Raw genomic sequence first — 17,942 nt, forward strand, 5'->3', positions numbered from 1 at the left:
CAAGGCAAATGCCTATAGTTTTGCTTCTGGTACAAACTGGTAATTTGTATACTGGTGTCTAAGGAAACCATGAAGTTCTACAATGCCATCTCATCAGAAACAGAGCAGTCACCATGCTAATTCTGGAGTGTGGCCTCACTGGCCCCTTGGCTCCCATCAAAGTAGTCCACAGACTCAGAAGTTTAAGCACAGTGAGGCACACCCTCTCTTCTCATTACACCTTCTCTGTCTCCAGCTGTACTGCTCTTTAGAAAAATTTCTTTGTGGGCTACAGAAATTAAAACATCTACCATGGCTTATAATAAAATGAAAGTCAAAAATATAAGATAAATGACCTCTCCTGAATTATTAAAGCACATTTTCTAAATTATTCATCTCAGAACATTACTTGCCTTTGGGATATTTCAGCCTCAGTGCTAAAATTGACTCCTGAACTAAAGCTAGTTAAGTCATGAAACCTTCAAAGTTCTGAAGAAAAGCAGTAATTGAGAAGCATAAGTTAATGTAAGAGATCACTGTCAAAACTTAAGAATTTGAGGGTTTTAGAAAGGTTAAAATACAAATAAAAATGGAACTGGATAAAGAGAACTCACATGGTGAATAGAATTTACAACCTTTACAAAACTCTCAAACAATGGAATGACTGTAATACTTGATGTTGGGGCACTATCTGCCTATTTTTTCTAGACCACTGTGTGGGCTGGAAGGATGAGAGACCTAATCCTGCCTGGAAGAAGTTATCAAAATAATCCATTTTTGTTACCTGATTCATAAACAAATGGAAAACACCTGGAACTGGGGTGGAACACTCAAGCACTCACAGAAGGACACAGAAGCATACCATAGGAGTGATGAGGACTGTGGCAAAATAGAGAGCACATGCCTGGTCTAAAATAAATCAAACAAATGAACAACCACCTATGTGCCCAATAAAACACAAATTCATCCCAGGACCATAAATTTAGGTCACAGCTGATTTCTTTAATTAGGAAAGGAAAGGGGTTATACTGTGGTGAAGGTCAGCATAATACTCAGGTCTCCTCTGAAGTTACTTAGGCTCAGATATATGCTAAACATGAACAACATTTACTTATCACTTTTGTTTATGAAACTACACTTGACCATGAGAGTTTTTTGATAGCCTGATAAAAGCTTTTGCATGATGATGGACAGGAATATGTCCCTACATTTTTACTAGGATAGAATTGGTAATAATTCTATTAGTAATTGACCTGAATTGAACATTAACTAGTCTTACTTTATTTTATTGTAAAAAAGCATGTTATCTTTAAATGCAGTAAATTTGTAATGAAAAAAATTGTTTCCATGCTTTATGATATAAAGCTTAACTATAATGATAAATTTTACTAGGAATTTGCTTTTTTTCCCCTAGTGTGAAACCAGTGTTTGCTAATTAAAAAAAAAAGTCTAGCTAAAATGAAACTCCATATAAAATATTTATATTTAGCTTCCATTAAGACCAGAGAACTTTTCTTACCCAGCCCACGAGGATGGGACCAACGTGTTCAGTTGAGCCATCAGGCTTACGGACATCTCGAAGCTGACTAAGGAGCTCTGGTAAATAAAGAGAACAAGTATCTTGTTAGACATTTAAATATGAACAAGGCTGGAAGTAGATTCTGGGTTACTCATGTTATTACATAATCATGACTTGTATAAGACAACTCAATTAAGGCTACAAGTCAAAACTCATTCTGGGAACAAAATTATACCTTCATGTAGAGGAATTAGAGAGTCCAGTGTTCCAAAAATTTGATTCAACTCCTGTTCTGTCATTATGGAAAGTTTCAGCATGGGGTCATGATAGGCCTGCAAAAGAACCACAGAGATGGCAACAAACGTTTAAATCAGAGGAAGTAAATTGTTAATGTAAATGGCTTCTGAGAGGCCCTACAGAATAACAAAATATTTGACCCTCCCCGCCAACTTCTCCCACAATGCTGCAGAAACAACAGATGGGTGTGGCTGGAGCAGACGGGAATCCAGCACTGCCTGGGCTTTTTGGGCTTTTCATAAACCAAACTAGATTTTTACAAAGTACCTCATACATCTGGGAAAGGGCACAAATCTGAAGTATAGAGCAGATTTGATTTGTATGTTTTAAAAATTAACTTTATTACCATCTCTTTTTAAGGATAATTAAACAACAAGAACATACAACTATTCCCAGGGCACTGTAATAGACTACAAAGGCTCAATGGCACAGTCCCTGCCTTCAAGGAGATTTATAAAGTTAATTGGAAAGTAAGAAAAACACATGGAAATTTAAATATATGTTTAAAAAATAGTTGAAGATTAAAAATATAAGATGTCACATGGCGGCAAAAATTTATTGAATTGTAACTGTTCTAGAGGGTCAGAGAATGAAAGCTGGAGTGGACAAGGGAGATTTTAAAGGTGAACTGTTTGGCCTAGAGAAGGAGGCAGTGAATATTGTTGAAGTATAAACTGAGATTTGAGCTCATTCCTAGAGGATGAGTAGATATGAATGGCTGAAAGAACAGGGAAGGGTTTCCAGAAGGTAGGATTACCATAAGCAAAGGAATGGCAGTGAAACATCCTAAAGGCACCTGAGTTTAGGAAATCTTGAGGCAGGAAGGAGTTGCACCTATGAAAAGCAAGGTATCTACTAGAATTAAATGTTCTCCCCGTCTTCCTCTTCTTTCCACCCTGCCTAAAACTCAGTTTCTAGGCCAGATCTCAGGAATGTTACAGATGGGACTTCATATGAGCAGAAAGTTGAACTAAAGAACATTTAAAATAAGAGAGGCATCTTTCCAATCCTGTGATTCTTTGAGGAGGCTGTGAATATCAGATGAAGGAATCTGGATTTTAGCCTCCCTGAGGGGTGCAGGGAGAACAGGTCACTGGAAGTTTCTGAGGAAGGTTTGCTGTCACACTGCACAGGCCACAAGGCATGGGTTTCATCCACATTCCCACACACAATGTGATTAAAAAACATACTGCTATATAAAAGACCCTAACTTACAAGACAGTATGCAATTCATTCACTTAACCATTTTATTCACTTCTGAGATTCAAATTACTTTATTTCTAAGACACAGTTCCAGTTTCAGACCATCTACACATTCTCTCTGGTGGATAAGGAGGCCAGGCCCATAGAACTTCCAGGATACCAAAACGTACGTAAAACCAGGCCTCCATGGACACTCTCTAATTAAACTGCAGTATTCTTTGAGGTGCATCAGAAACAGAGGAGAAGCCCTAAAGGTTCCAGGTCCAGAGAGCCTTCTTGTTTTGAGCCATTTCCTCCACTGCTTGATTTGTGCAGGTTCTTCTCAATTTTGGAATACCTTAGTCATAAAGGGTGCTCATAAAGCACAATTGTGATTAGAATTGTGAAATTACCCAGAGGGGAAAAAATATGAGGGGACTCAAATGACCACTGGATTTAAAATTACCTTTTTTGCCAATTTCAAGTCCTCTATCAAGTCTGCTTCTCCTTGGGAAAGCTCAAAGATCGCCTACAAGAAAAGAGAAAACACATCCGCTGAAGTTTTTCATTATGAGAACAAATTCAAACAGCACTGGTTCCAGTGCTCAAAGCTACAAATCTACTTACTTCTCAAGTATTTTAAAAAGATTCTTAAAGAGTTAAATTAATCTGCAAATTAATTTAGAAGTAAATGCACCTAGTGGTTAAAAGCTATAAAGGAAAGATTTTGCAAAACTTCTGTACAATGTGCTTATCTGTTTGTGGGATAAAGAGGTACCACATATGTTTCCAATTCAAGTCATCTTTCATGCTGCAGGACTTTGATGCAGCCAACCAAGAGGGAACTATTTTAGGTAAAATAATTAGAGTTTGAGCCACAGATATGAGTTTGTTGTGAGTGACGATCATGATAAATGATTCAGGGTCTGTTCTCAGTGATGGACATGGCAATATTATTAATCAGGCCATCATAATTTGTCTTCCTTCTACTTAACAAAAGGTAAATCTGAACAGAAATCTCTACTCCCATCGGCCACTTGTGCTAAGGCTAGGATTATAGAAAGAATCTATTATTTTATCACTCTAAATGTCTGATAAAGTTAATTCACTCTAAATTACTTCTCAGCCCTACACGGTACAATAAATAAAATTATAGACACTAGCTATGTGCAAGAGTGTGTAATGAGGTCATTTCTAATTTGGCTCTATTAGGCTATCATAATTTAAGAGCTATGGTGTACAGAACACTCTCCTCTGGGACTCTAAACTGTTAGCAAAGGTTACATTATCAAAATACTACATATTTGTGGTTCTAGTTAAGGGACTATTACAATTTCTTTAGACTACAGGGAAGAAGTAAGCAGCATGGAGAATAGCCTTCATTCTTGGGGATGGTGGAGTGCAGGGCAAGTGTGTTCTCTAGCAAAGCTGGTGGAGGCAGAACACTCACTGGGGGCCAGTACACAGTGTTCCTCCTGAGGCCCAGTAAAGCCTCCACACCACGCCCTCCTGATACCCTGTCCTGTTAACCTTTTATTTAGAAATAATTACAGACTCACATGAGAAGTTACGAAAATAGTGCAGAGAGGTCCTGTACATGGATTACTCAGCTTCCCCCAATGGTGGCATCTTACATAACTATAGAGCATTATCAAAACCAGCAAGTGGATTGGCGCAATATAATTAACTAGCCTTTACTTGGACCTTCCTTAGATTTCCTTATACATCTCATGTACACAGGCCTGATTGCCTGACTGACCAAATGTGACCCCCCGCAGAGGAAAATCACAGAACCTCACAATGGGATAGGCCACAGTCAGTTACCTGTGGTGCAACAATACAGTGTCACCATGAAGACCAAGGGCTTTAGATTAGGACAGGGCCTGAGTTCAAAAGCTAGCTCTGTTATTTTCTAGCTGGGTGACCTTGTGATTACTGTGCCTTGTTAATGTCCTCATCCACAGAATTGATCCTTCCCTCCTTCCTTTCCACGATCAGACTGCACAAGTAATATATGCACACTATTAACATTTGGGAACACAGAACAGCATAAAAAGAAAAAATTTAAATGCCCATAATACCATCTTCTTAGCCATTATTAAGATTTTGCCATATTTCCTCAGAGAATTTTTTTGGTACAAATGATTTCTTGATTTATTCATTTTTAATATATAATACATTGACATGGTTCAAAATGTAAACTACACAAATTCATACTTGGTGAAACTTTCCCTTTCACCTCCTTCTTCCAACCATCCAGTTCCCCTCCAAGGAGGCAACAATGTTATCAGTTCCTTGTGTGTCCTTCCAGAAATGTTTTAATGTTTTACAGGCAAATACATACATATACACCCACATTCATTTTCCTTCTTCTTTTACATAAATGGTAGTGTACTCAACACCTTGTTTTGTGTCCTGCTTTATCCACTTAGCCATTCATACACATCAGTGCTTTTTTGTGTTTTTTACAGCTACACAATATTCCATGTATGGACATTATTATTAATGGCCCCTGGTAATTAATACATGTTCAGGCTCTTTCTGGCACTATTATAAACATTACTGTGATGAATAATCTTACACATACGTCTTTTCATTTGTGGATAAGTGTGCTACATAGACAATTCCTAGAGAAGAATTGTTGAGTCATAACCTAGAAAGTTTTCAAGTACTCCCTTTTCCAATGTCAAGTTCTCCACAAAAATATATATTCCAAGGATTTCACTACATGATGCACATTTGAAGTGCTTAGTATAGCCTGGCATGTGACAAACTATAAAAGGGTAATATGATCACAGCCATTTAGGGATATTGATACAGAAAACTTATAGGGAATGAAATTAACTGTATTCCCTAGAAAAGTTTTCCACAAAACTGAATCAAAGTTTCATTAATGGAATATTTTTAAATATTCTAGAAGTTGTATCAAAATATAATGAAATGATTATGATCATTTTTGTGAACTCCAGGATCCTAAATATACTGTTCCCAATTCATCTTCTTTGTAAATTCAGATTTTCACATCAGTTTCTTTTTTAAAGCAGGGGCCACACCCATCCAGCTGAATGCTGGTGTCTCAGTTCCTTAAAAGCTCTCGCACCCCCATTTGTTCTCCTTCTACAAATGCCATGGAAAATTGATTTGTAGACACTGTGTATACTCCAGCTTGCCTGCAGTGCTCCTGCCTCCAGGAGCAAACTCTGTGGGTCCCAAGCCTACCTCCTGACGTTTGATTTCCTTGGCTGTAAGCATCTGATTGACGCACGCGTCGAAGGTCTCACTCCACAGCTTGCTGTCTCGCCGCTTGGTGCTTGAAGAGGCAGCATTTCTGGACCAGGGTCGGGGGGCGAGGAGGTCAGGACGGCTCTCGCTGCGGAAGCTAATGGAACGCTGAACAATAAGAAAAGCAAACTGTTACAGGCACAGCAGCAGGACTGGGTGGATCATTTGAGCAGCTTCCTTTCCCTAACAGAACAAAAATCAGACATCTGCAAGAAATAGAGGACAATAACACAAGGCCTTTTGGGAAGGAGGGCATTGTCTTGAGCCTACACGCTAAGGAAAGTTGGGCAAGGGGCTGCTTTCACACAGGTGCTGGGAGTATCCCGGATAAAGCACAAGAACATGCACAAAGCCAGCTCTCAGACGTGCAATGGGCTCTCCTGTTTTCCATTAAACATTTCCATTCCTCAGAAGAATGATGATTAACGGTAGTGGATGTCCTTTAAAAAATTCTGACTAGTACTCCTACTGCCCTCCACCTTCTAGGAACAGAATCACACTATCCTTGTGTATCCTGTCTCAGTTTAGTTGGGCTCCCCCAGACCTGACCAATCAGAGCACTCCTCCACCCTGTTTCTGGCAGGGGCATGTGATTCCCCAAAATGTTTTACATGAATCATGGAAGGAGTGAAAGACTCTATTCTTTTGGGATTGTGAGCTCAAGAGTTAATATAAGCAGAAGTTTCTTGCAGCAACTCTCTTTGATCACAAAGAAGAATCTGTCTAATAAAGGACAGAATAAAGGGACACACAGAATGGAGGATGGAGAGAGATACCAGTGGAGTGAGGGAGGGAACATGCTTCACCAACACTATTAGAGTCCCTGGATCCCACCATGCTTGAAGCCAGTAAGAGCCTCTCTTAGACTAACAAAATAATACATTCCCTTTCTGTTTACATTCATCTCAGCTGAGGTTCTGCCAACTTGAAAAGTACCAACTAATATATATACTAAATACCAAGTAAATAATGCATGTTCCTGAGTCATTTTCTTATTTTCCAAAGAGGTCCCAGTAGATTTTCAGATGGTCTAACCACCCAAAGGGCACCCTTGCGGCTGAAACATATTAACATAGTGCTTTCTCTTGACAAATGTAAATGATCAAGGACAAAGCTATGTGCATCATATTCAGCCTTCAGTCTAGAAGATTTCAATATACTTACTGGAAACTTGGCTAAAGCAATGAGGTGCTGCTGTGCTCAAAAACTGCATTCTTATTTAGCAAGTTCTTACTGCTATGGCTGTGGCCACATATGTGTGGCCTTCAGTGTCAAGTTCCAGCTTTTCAGTTTGGTACATAATACCTCTTATAATCTGACCACAGTATGTCTATCTTGGAACACCTCCTGCCATTCATCCTTTCTCTAGCCCTACTAGGCTATCTGCCATTCCCTAAATGCACCATGAATTGCCATCAGCTGTGCCTTTTCTTTCTGAATAGCTTCTCTTTCATTTCCTACCTGGTTAACTCCTAACTGTCCTCAGGATATAGATCAAACACCTCTTCTAGGAATCTTTACCAATATTCTCTCATCCTCTTTTATGGCGATTTGGATATATTGTTGATATAGTAACAATCATATTTTATTATACTTAGTGGTCACCTGCTCTGAACTATAAACTTCCTGAGTATAGGAACTGATTTTGCATGTGATATATGTACCATCATTGCTAAGAAATTATGAGGTAGCCAAGCTGTAACAATAAATTTACAAAAGTAAAGAAAAATTTAAAACATAAGGGCACTGTTAGATAAGTTATAATTCATCTGCTTTATGGAATATTATTTAGCCATTATGACAGTTCTGAGACAATTTTAACAGCTAAAAATCCCTTCTAGGTAAAATCATCATTAAAAATCTGTATATGAACACTTTATGAAAAAATGCACATGAGCAAAGATATAAAGAGAATGCCACAAAAATTCTGTTGTTTTGCCTGATTACTGGTATTTTTTGTTCTAGGTTACAAATTTTTATAATTCAAGCAAAATGAATAAGTGAAAAATGTAAAAAGAAAATTGCAAGGGGCATCAGGGAATTACCAGTAAAAAGCGAGCTCTGCTTGCCAGCAGCAACACAGCTCCGGACGCAGGCGCAGGCGGCCATCAGCTCCTGGGCTCATTAATGAGCTCATGATTGCGGGACCAGCCCCGGGCTGGTCAAGAAAGTACTTGCTCCAAGTACACAGTTTGGTAATGGTATCTTCCAAATCCTTGTTATCTCTTGAAAATAGGCCCTTATAAAACAGGGACCAGACGAATGCTTGCCGATCCCCAGCACTCAGAATCAATTAGCCACAGGCACGGTAAGGTCAAAACAACCAAAGTGAGTCATCAAATAACTCACTCATCTCAGTCAGTGGTTCTGATGCCAGGCTGGAAGGAGGGGGAAGTTAAAGAGCAGAAAGAGAGTAACACACAAAAAAGAAGATTCAAAATGGAAGACATTTTCCACTTTCACTTGAGAGAATCAACTGCCCACATGTTAGTTTCAGTGCCTGACCAACTTCAAACTTCCCCCCCTCCACCACCAGTTTGAAAGTAATTTATGCTAACTTTAAATTTTCATACATTATAAAAGTATACAAAAGTCAGTACAAATCCCATCATTTTTCCAAGTCCAGTTTCTAGAAGCAAAAGTATACAAAAGTTAAGTACAAATCCCTTCATTTTTCCAAGTCCAGTTTCCAGAAGTAAATGCTGTTAAGCTTGTTCTAGATCCTGCCAAACCTTTTCTACACATTTGCTAACATTTGCAGAAAACAGAATGTTTTCTCTTTTCATTCAAAAATGTCTTTCCATGCTAGTATAAGGCTCACTCTTGAAAAAATAACTTATACTGAAACCTCTGTAATTTTGTTAACCGGTGCCTCCTCTAATTTATTTATTTGGTGCCTCCAAACTAATTTATTGAGGTGAAATTCACATATAAAATTAACCATTTCTGAAGTGAACAATTGAGTGACTTTTATTTAGTATATTCACAATGTTGTGCAACCATCACCTTTCTCTAGTTCTAAAACATTTTCGTCACCCAAAGTCACTTATTCTTTTTAATGGCTGCAGAGTTAGTATCCCATGGTCTGGATGGACCACATGGATTCAAACTCTAGCTGAGGGACATTAAGATCATTTCCAATGTCTAGCTATTACAAAAAGTACCTCAGTGAACATCCGTTATGTATTTGTGCTGGTATTTCTTTAAGACAGATTTCTTAAGTAGAATTCCTTGGTTTAAGAAGCATCAGCATTTCAATATTTGATATGTGCTGCTAAAGTGACTTCCAAATAGTCTGTCCCCAGAAAGGTATAGGACATGACAGTACAATTCTTCCAGACTCTCATCAACAGGATATTATTATTAACCTAATAGAAAAAACAACTATACCTCCTTCATTTCAGTTTCATGTTTTGAATGTGAGATTGAGCATATTTTTATGTATTTATTGAAAAATTTCCCAGAGAGTTGGATATTTCCTTCTGTTGCAGTTTGAGGGGAAAAAAAAGAGGCATGAGCTATACCAGGTAAGCTCTCTTGCTAAGAATTCCTCATTTTGTGTTTCCTTAGTGATTACTGGACTCTGGTACTAAGGAGAAAGGGATATGGAATGTCCCAGAGGGGCCATTATGTGCCTGCCCAAGCTTAGCATTTCTGATGAGTTCTCTCCAATCCTCACAGCCATGCTGCAAGGTGGGCATTTATTCCCATTTTATGAGGAAACTGAGGCTCAGGGAGGCTAAAGCACTTGCCTAGGCAGGATCACAACCAGATCTGTTTGGATCCCAAACTCAGCTCTTTCTACAATGAGGGCCATGCCTGCTGCTACATGCATTGTGGGGAGGTTTCAGTGAGATGCGACCCAGCCTTTTAGGAGTTTCAATCTAGTTAAGAGGAGGCTATGTATTTGCTCACTTGCTGCAGTGGCTCTTTGACCCAATCGAACTTAAGATTTATACCTTTAGTTAAGCTGGATAAAACAAACACTTCGTCTTTTTAAGGTTCCACTTAGAAAGGGGGAAAGTCCCAAAGAAGAAATAAAGAATGCTGGTCAGATGTGCAGTCAGCAGCTGGCTGGCCTTGGGGGTAGCTCATAGCCAGCGAGGCCCCAGCCATGGGTGGGTTTTCACAATGCCACTGACCACACACCACAACCCACACCCCTATGAGTTATTAATACAACTGAGCACAATTAGAAAAGAGGACTGAAATTGAGGGATGAACATGTGACTACTGCTAGAGAAAAGCCACATTCCTTCAGTGATGCTCCCCACCCCCCATCTCCCTGTGCTGTTTTTCTCCTTTTTACCACGTGCTATATGATATCACTTACTCTTTGTTTCCGACATGTCTGTTTCCTCCCAATAGAAGGTAAGCACCATGGAGGCAAGGATATCTATCTGTTCTGCTCACTGATGGATTCATCAGCAACAGGCACAGAGTATGACCTCAACAATCTGTCTAATGAATGAATGAAATGCTGTATGTACTGGGTACTGTGAGGGGAGCTTTAGAGCCCTGCTATACCCACAAGGTAAGGATTCCTACCCATTCTACAGATGGGGAAACTTGAGCCTCAGAAAGGGTAACACTTTGCTCAAGGTCATGCAGCTAATGAATAGTGCTCTAGAATTTAAACCCAGGTCAATGGCGAACTCAGAATGACACCCAGGTCTGGTCTATTTCAGTAAACTCCCCTCTCCAGCCCCCAATTTTTAACCAATATCCTACCCTGCTTTCCCTAGGATAAGATTCAAGTGTGGTGGAGTATGTGTGCCCAAATAGAGGAGTTTTAGGCTACTTCTCAGTCCATGGCACGGATTCTCAACCTTGCCACCACTAACATTTTGGACCAGAAAATTCTTTCTTGTGAGGGGCTGTCCTGTGCATTATGGGATGTTCTGCAGTATCCTAACCTCTAATTGCCAAATGCCAATAATGCCCCATACCAGTTAGGACAACCTAAACATCTCTAGACATTGCTGAATGCCCCCTGGGGTGAGGAACACTGGCCCATGGTGACCATGAGAGGCTCGCTTAGGAGTGAGGGACCCAGCCTTGGGAGGGATTGCATACAAAACAGAAACACATGCATAGATAACCTGTACCAGCCAGGGTGGGGGTGGGGGTGGGGGTGAGGGGAGAGTGTGAGAAGACCTGGAATGAAAAATGTTCCAGAACAAGTAAGATTTTCCATGAGGGAATGTGGCATAGCAAATGAGTCAAAAATCCAAAGCTCATAATTACTGGCAGCTAAAACAGCAATGGCCATAATAGGCAAAGATAATGCAGATTTAGGAAATGGGTGCTCATGTTTATGCCTGAGCTGGTTATGTGGAAAAGGTGCTGCAAGTGCAAAGGGGACTATCTGTCAGGTGGGGAAAAGGGGTCCCCTTACATGTGTCAGAGGAAATGTAAACCCAGCAGGTCAGGCATGATGGAACAGATTTGGTTTGTTAATGCTGCCTGTTCAGCAGGGTGCTCCCTCCTCACCCTTTTCCAAAAAATAGAAGGTCTCCACAGCCAAAGATAACATGTTCCAAAAAAGAGTTCCAGCCAGGGAAATTCTTTATGCTTACTGTTGGTATTTTGTAATAGATGATTTATTATTGGATGGATTGGGAGTTAGGGTGGGGCTGTAAGAGGAAAACATATTTCTATGTTGCTACTATAATGGGTTAAACCAAAATGTACAGTAGCCATGGCTGGGATCAGAAACTATTCTCCAATAGCATACTGGAAGAGTCAGCCTCTCATGAAAGGCTTGATTAGAGTAATTAACTTAAATTGACAAATAACACTGCCCAGCTGTGCAGTATCACCACATTTGAACCTCGTGCTAATCCTGAGAGAGGCAATGGGCACATTCTTATATTCTGCCCCTTTTAATAGATGAGAAATCCATGCACCCGAGGATTAGAGAAACAAGCACAAGGTAAGTGTTAGAATAGGAACTGAGCCAGTCTTCTGACTATAAAACACAGATTTAGGTTAAGATCACAGGCTTTAGAGTAAAGCAGATATGGCTTCAAGTCAACTCAATAGCTGAGGGACCTAGAAAAGTTAATCCCTTTGGGTCTCAGTTTCCTTCTGTGTAATGGGGTGTGATGATAAGTATCTCACAAAGTTGTAGTAAGGATTAGATAAGAAAATGTCTGTCCAGGGCTTAGCCAAGTGCCTGGTACATTGTCAGTAGGAAATGCATGTTATATACCAGTGTTACTATACCACTGACTGCTGCCACAATTAGTGCTTATTTATATATATGTTTTCATTCACTAGCAAACAGTAGACACATCTCTGAACTACTTGGACCAAACAGCTCCTTGAGGATCCTTCATTAGGATAAGAAGAAAACCCCTCAGCAGCACAGTGTTGTTAATAAAAGCAAAAGCCTAAAATGACCAACAACAGGGATGAAATGAATTATAGTGCAACCATAAAATGGAACATTATAAAGTTGTTAAAAAAAACATTCCTTTGAGAAAAACTTAATAATAATGGGAAGATCTCACATACAGAGTTAAGAGAAGGAAGATCCCTATTTAAATAAAAAATGTTAATAGGTGTCACCCAAATGTTGAGACTATAGATGATCTTTATTTTCATCATACTTCTCTAATTTATTTCCAGATTTTCCATAATGAAGAGATATTAGCTAAGATAAAACAAAACCAGCAGACAAAACCAGCAAGACCATGAACACTGAGTTCAAAGTGATGGTATAAACACAAAATAATACATATAGATTCTAGTTCAGATTAACGTACACTAAAAACATGGTAAAAGGCTTCTGATCAATTCACAATCAATAAATGTCAAACCCCATAGACTCAATGCAAGGAGAAGCCTTTCTGTGGTTGGGAGAGATTCTGAGTAGATGAATGAAAAGATGAAGAAAATATTTGGTTCAGGTATAGGGAAATATTGTACAATTTGTTTAGTGCAAGCTGAAATTAGGAAGCCTTCTGGAGGCTTGGAGCAGCAGCATAACCTCTTGGTTGGGCACCATAAAATGGCTTTTGTACGGTAATATTAATGATACAATATTCTACAAGCTAAAATGGCAATGATTTTCCCTGTCACACAGGGAGGCGGGGAGGGAGGATCAGCAGTGAAATGGAATGACCCAGGCTGAAAGTCTGGCCATTATATTTATTTTATTTTATCTTATTACTAATTTTTTGTTTTTTTGTTTAGAGAGGGGAAGAGAGAGAATGAAGAGAGAGAGGGGAAAAAAACCACTGGCTTTTGTTCCACTTATTATGCATTCATTGGTTGATTCTTATGTATACCCTGACCAGAGATCAAACTTGCAACCTCGGGGTATTCGGACAACACTCTAACCAACTGAGCTATCTAGTCTGGCCATTATTTTGAGATCCTGGCAAACTGCAGGCTTTATTATGACCAAACTGACTTTTTGCAAAAGCCTACTGTAGTGGAAGCACTGTGAAGACGCTACTGAATCCCAGCTCCTGCATTTATTGGCTATGTGACGTTGGGCACATTTTCCAACCTTTAGGTTTCTCCCTTTATTAAGTGGCGATGAATCCTACCTTGCATAAAGTACTTTACATGGAACCTGGCTCACTGTAAATACCCAACTAATGCAGTTGTTATTACTAAATAAAAATGGACAAGTTTTCAATTATAATAGTCAACTATTACAATGGTTTAACTACCATTCTAAGAATAGTAAAGATTGGCAGAAAGTCAGGCGTTCTTCTTGACATGGAATACAGGTCACTTCTTAGCTATACCCTGACCTTCCAGATTGCAAGGCAATATGGTTTCTGGTTGCTTCCTCCAACACACACAAACACACACACACACACACACACTCCAAGCTCCTTTCTGTATCTTTTTTAAAAAATGTATTTTATTGTTATGCTATTACAGTTGTCCCATTTTCCCCCTTTATTCCCCTCCGCCCTGCACATTGCCTCCCACCCACATTCCCCTCCTTTAGTTCATGTCCATGGGTCATACATATAAGTTCTTTGGCTTCCACATTTCCTATACTATTCTTCACTTCTCCCTATTTTCTACCTACCCTTTATGCTACTTATTCTCTGTCTCTTTTCTCCCACTCTCTCCCTACCACTCCCCTGTTGATAACCCTCCATGTAATCTCCATTTCTGTGGTTCTGTTCCTGTTCTAGTTGATTGCTTGGTTTGCTTTTGTTTTTGTTTTAGGTGTGGTTGTTAATAACTATGAGTTTGCTGTCATTTTACTGCTCATATTTTTTATCTTCTTTTTCTTAGATAAATCCCTTTAACACTTCCTATAATAAGGGCTTGGTGATGATGAACTCCTTTAACTTGACCTTATCTGAGAAGCACTTTATTTGCCCTTCCATTCTAAATGGAAGCTTTGCTGGATAGAGTAATCTTGGATGTAGGTCCTTGCCTTTCATGACTTGGAATACTTCATTCCAGCCCCTTCTTGCCTGTAAGGTCTCTTTTGAGAAATCAGCTGACAGTCTGATGGGAACTCCTTTGTAGGCAACTGTCTCCTTATCTCTTGCTGCTTCTATGATAATCTCCTTATCTTTAATCTTGGGTAATGTAATTATGATGTGCCTTGGTGTGTTCCTCCTTGGGTCCAACTTCTTTGGGACTCTCTGAGCTTCCTGGACTTCCTTTGCCAGATTGGGGAAGTTCTCCTTCATTATTTGTTCAAATAAGTTTTCAATTTGTTGCTCTTCCTCTTCTCCTTCTGGTACCCATATAATTTGGATGTTGGAATGTTTAAAGATGTCCTGGAGGTTCCTAAGCCTCTCCTCATTTTTTTGGATTTTTTGTTTCTTCATTCTTTTCTGTTTGGTTGTTTCTTTCTTCCCTCTGGTCTACACCGTTAATTCGAGTCCCAGTTTCCTTCCCATCACTATTGGTTCCCTGCACATTTTCCTTTATTTCACTTAGTGTAGCCTTCATTTTTTCATCAAATTTGTGACCAAATTCAACCAATTCTGTGAGCATCCTGATTACCAGTGTTTTCAACTGTGTATCTGATAGGCTGGCTATCTCTTCGTCACTTAGTTGTATTTTTTCTGGGGCTTTGATCTGTTCTTTCATTTGGGCCATTTTTTTTTTTGTCTCGGTGCACCTATTATGTATGAGGGCTGGAGCCTTAGGTGTTCACCAGGGTGGCTCAACCCATGTCGCTGCGTTGTGATGTTGGATGTACAGAAGGGTTCCAAGGGGGAACAGTAGCGCTTGCTCTGCTCTCTGCCGGGTTTCAGTCACTTCCCCCACTACCCACAAGCAAAGTGGGCCCCTCTGGTGCTGATTCCCAGGTGGGTAGGCTTGTGTATGTTCTAACACCCTGTGGGTCTCTCCAACAAACTCTCCTATGAGGCTGAGAGTTTCTCCTGCTGCCACCTCAACCCCCACAGGTGTTTTCAATTGGTGGTTTGAAGCTTTATTTCCCTGCGCTAGAGCCCTGGGTTGTGTGGTGTGTTTCATTCCCCAGTTGTTCCTCCTGGTTTATTCCCATGTGAATGTGGGACCCCTGCTCCACCAGCTGCTGCCTCACTGGGTCCATCAGCCGCCACCTTGCTGCAAGTCCTCTCTGCCCAGCTGCCGTCTCTGCCCCTCCTACCGGTCTGGATGAATACGTCTTCTTTAACTCCTTGGTTGTCTGACTTCCATACAGTTCAATTTTCTGTCAGTTCTGATTGTTTTTTTTTGTTTTTAAATTGTTGTGGTCCTTCTTTTGGTTGTGCAAGGAGGCACAGTATATCTACCTATGCCTCTATCTTGGCCGGAAGTCTGCATCAGCATCTTCTTTCTGTATCTTGCAAATAACTTAGGATCAAAGACTTTTGTCATTTATAGGAAGTGTATGACCTTGAATCAAGGGACTGAGTGTGAGGACCTTGGAGAAGAAAATCATGGTTTCCAGCTTATGGAAATTAAACAAATATGCCTGGGCACTCTTCTCACTTATTTTCCATGTCTAGATGGCATCGGTCTTCTCTTTCTCCTTCCTCAAATCTGAAATGTCCTCTCTCCCATTCATGCTCATCACCTCTGAGCCATTCCAGGCCCAGTACAAATCCTTCCACCCTTCCTTCAACCTGTCTCCAGGCAATTACTAAGTGTCCTCTAATATGTTTATCATGTAAGATTTTCAAATATCATACATTTTTATCTGGTTGCAAAGGTAATATATAATTACAGGGTAGGGCAAAAGTAGGTTTATAGTTGCTCATATAGAAAACAATACAATGATTAATAAATAATAATATAAGAATAAACACTGTTTTGCATACTCACAACTGTAAACCTACTTTTACCCCACCCTGTATTTTTAAAATTCAAGCATGAAATATATAATATAAAAAATAAACTCAATAGTCTCAGCTTGTTTATTCATTCTTTACTAATTTGTAATTCTATGTAATAGAGAATAAAGGAGGAGAACATAAGACAAAACAAAAGAACTATAAAAGTCTCTTCTAATGGTATTTCCAAGAGATAACTAATATTAAAAATTGGATGCTGTTTCTGGTCTTTCCTATACATATACTATTATATGTGTGTATAATTAATTGGGATACAATGGTTTTGAATTTCCTTTTTTTTCCCCACTTGCTAATATATCTTAAACAACTTTTACCAAGTAGATTTTAGCATTCTCAAGAGCAGGCACTATCTCCTTTTTTTATATTGACTACCTCCCCAACAAGTCTAGAGAAGAACAAATAATATAGTAGAAAGAAGGAATATTAATGGAGGTCACTGATACCACATTTTTTATTGCATCTGGATTGCATGACATAATATCTAGATCTGAGGACCAAGGAATGGGGCAGAGACTGCAGTTATTAGAAATCCTTATTTAGCCACAACAGTTCTCCCTGAGGGGATACTAGTTGGGGAGGGGAGTCATTTGCTACTGTGAAGTAACCCAGTTACATAATATTACTAGGTGGACACCCACTGTCAGCTCCTAGACAGCCCCTAGGAAGAGTAATGGCCACCTTTTCTAGTAAGAAAAATGATAATAATAGTAACTACCAATTTCTGAGCATGTCCTAAGTAATGTATAGTGTTAGGTACTATGGACACAAAGAAAAGTAAGAAACAAACTTGGCCCGTGTGGAAAAGTTAAAAGGCCCAGGTGAAGAGCCATCTTATAAAGATGTCACAGCAGAGGGAAAAACTGTGTCAAAAAAGAGGGAGATGTGTGACTATGAGTCTAGAATTAGGATGTGAGAACACAGAGAAGCAATTCTGTTTAGGACAGACAGACATCAAGAATGAAGACCAAACTCTCATGACATCAAATGCCTATAGTGTTCACACCCTTTAACCAGTCTTCCACTTCTGGAAATATAGACATACACAAGATTTCTGATCAGGATGTTTAAAGTACTGTCACCTGTAATTGTAAAAAAATGGAGGAAACTTAAGTATTCAACAATAGAAGAATAATGAAATAAACTGGCATATCTTTGTAATGAAATAGTAATATATACTCATTTAGAATTGGGTCTGTGAAAAATATTTAATGATATGAAAATATATTCTCACACTACAAGGTTACTTTATACTGTTAAGACAAAAGCAAGTTAAAATACTGCACATATTATGATTATGGTTTTGTTTTTTAAAAATACATATGTACCCTGGCTGGTATGGCTCAGTGGATTAAACACCAGCCTGAGAGCCA

At 39.3% G+C, this 17,942-nt stretch overlaps 1 protein-coding gene across 10 annotated transcripts in view; it reads right to left on the reverse strand.

Annotated features, from left to right (window-relative positions):
- The window catches only part of ARHGEF3 (Rho guanine nucleotide exchange factor 3), a 321,899-nt gene that overhangs the window by 19,944 nt on the left and 284,013 nt on the right, over window positions 1-17,942 (reverse strand). For all 10 annotated transcript variants that reach the window (XM_045832234.1, XM_045832233.1, XM_045832236.1 and 7 more), the window contains 4 exons: window positions 6,197-6,367; window positions 3,444-3,506; window positions 1,734-1,830; window positions 1,499-1,575 (listed from right to left, as the gene is read on the reverse strand). In XM_045832234.1, the coding sequence (XP_045688190.1) occupies window positions 1,499-1,575; window positions 1,734-1,830; window positions 3,444-3,506; window positions 6,197-6,367 (408 nt within the window). The remainder of the gene's footprint in view (window positions 1-1,498; window positions 1,576-1,733; window positions 1,831-3,443; window positions 3,507-6,196; window positions 6,368-17,942) is intronic.

The sequence above is a fragment of the Phyllostomus hastatus genome, unplaced genomic scaffold, assembly GCF_019186645.2.
Source record: "Phyllostomus hastatus isolate PE091 unplaced genomic scaffold, TTU_PhHast_1.1 phas_contig_16, whole genome shotgun sequence".
NCBI classification, from domain to species: Eukaryota; Metazoa; Chordata; class Mammalia; order Chiroptera; family Phyllostomidae; genus Phyllostomus; species Phyllostomus hastatus.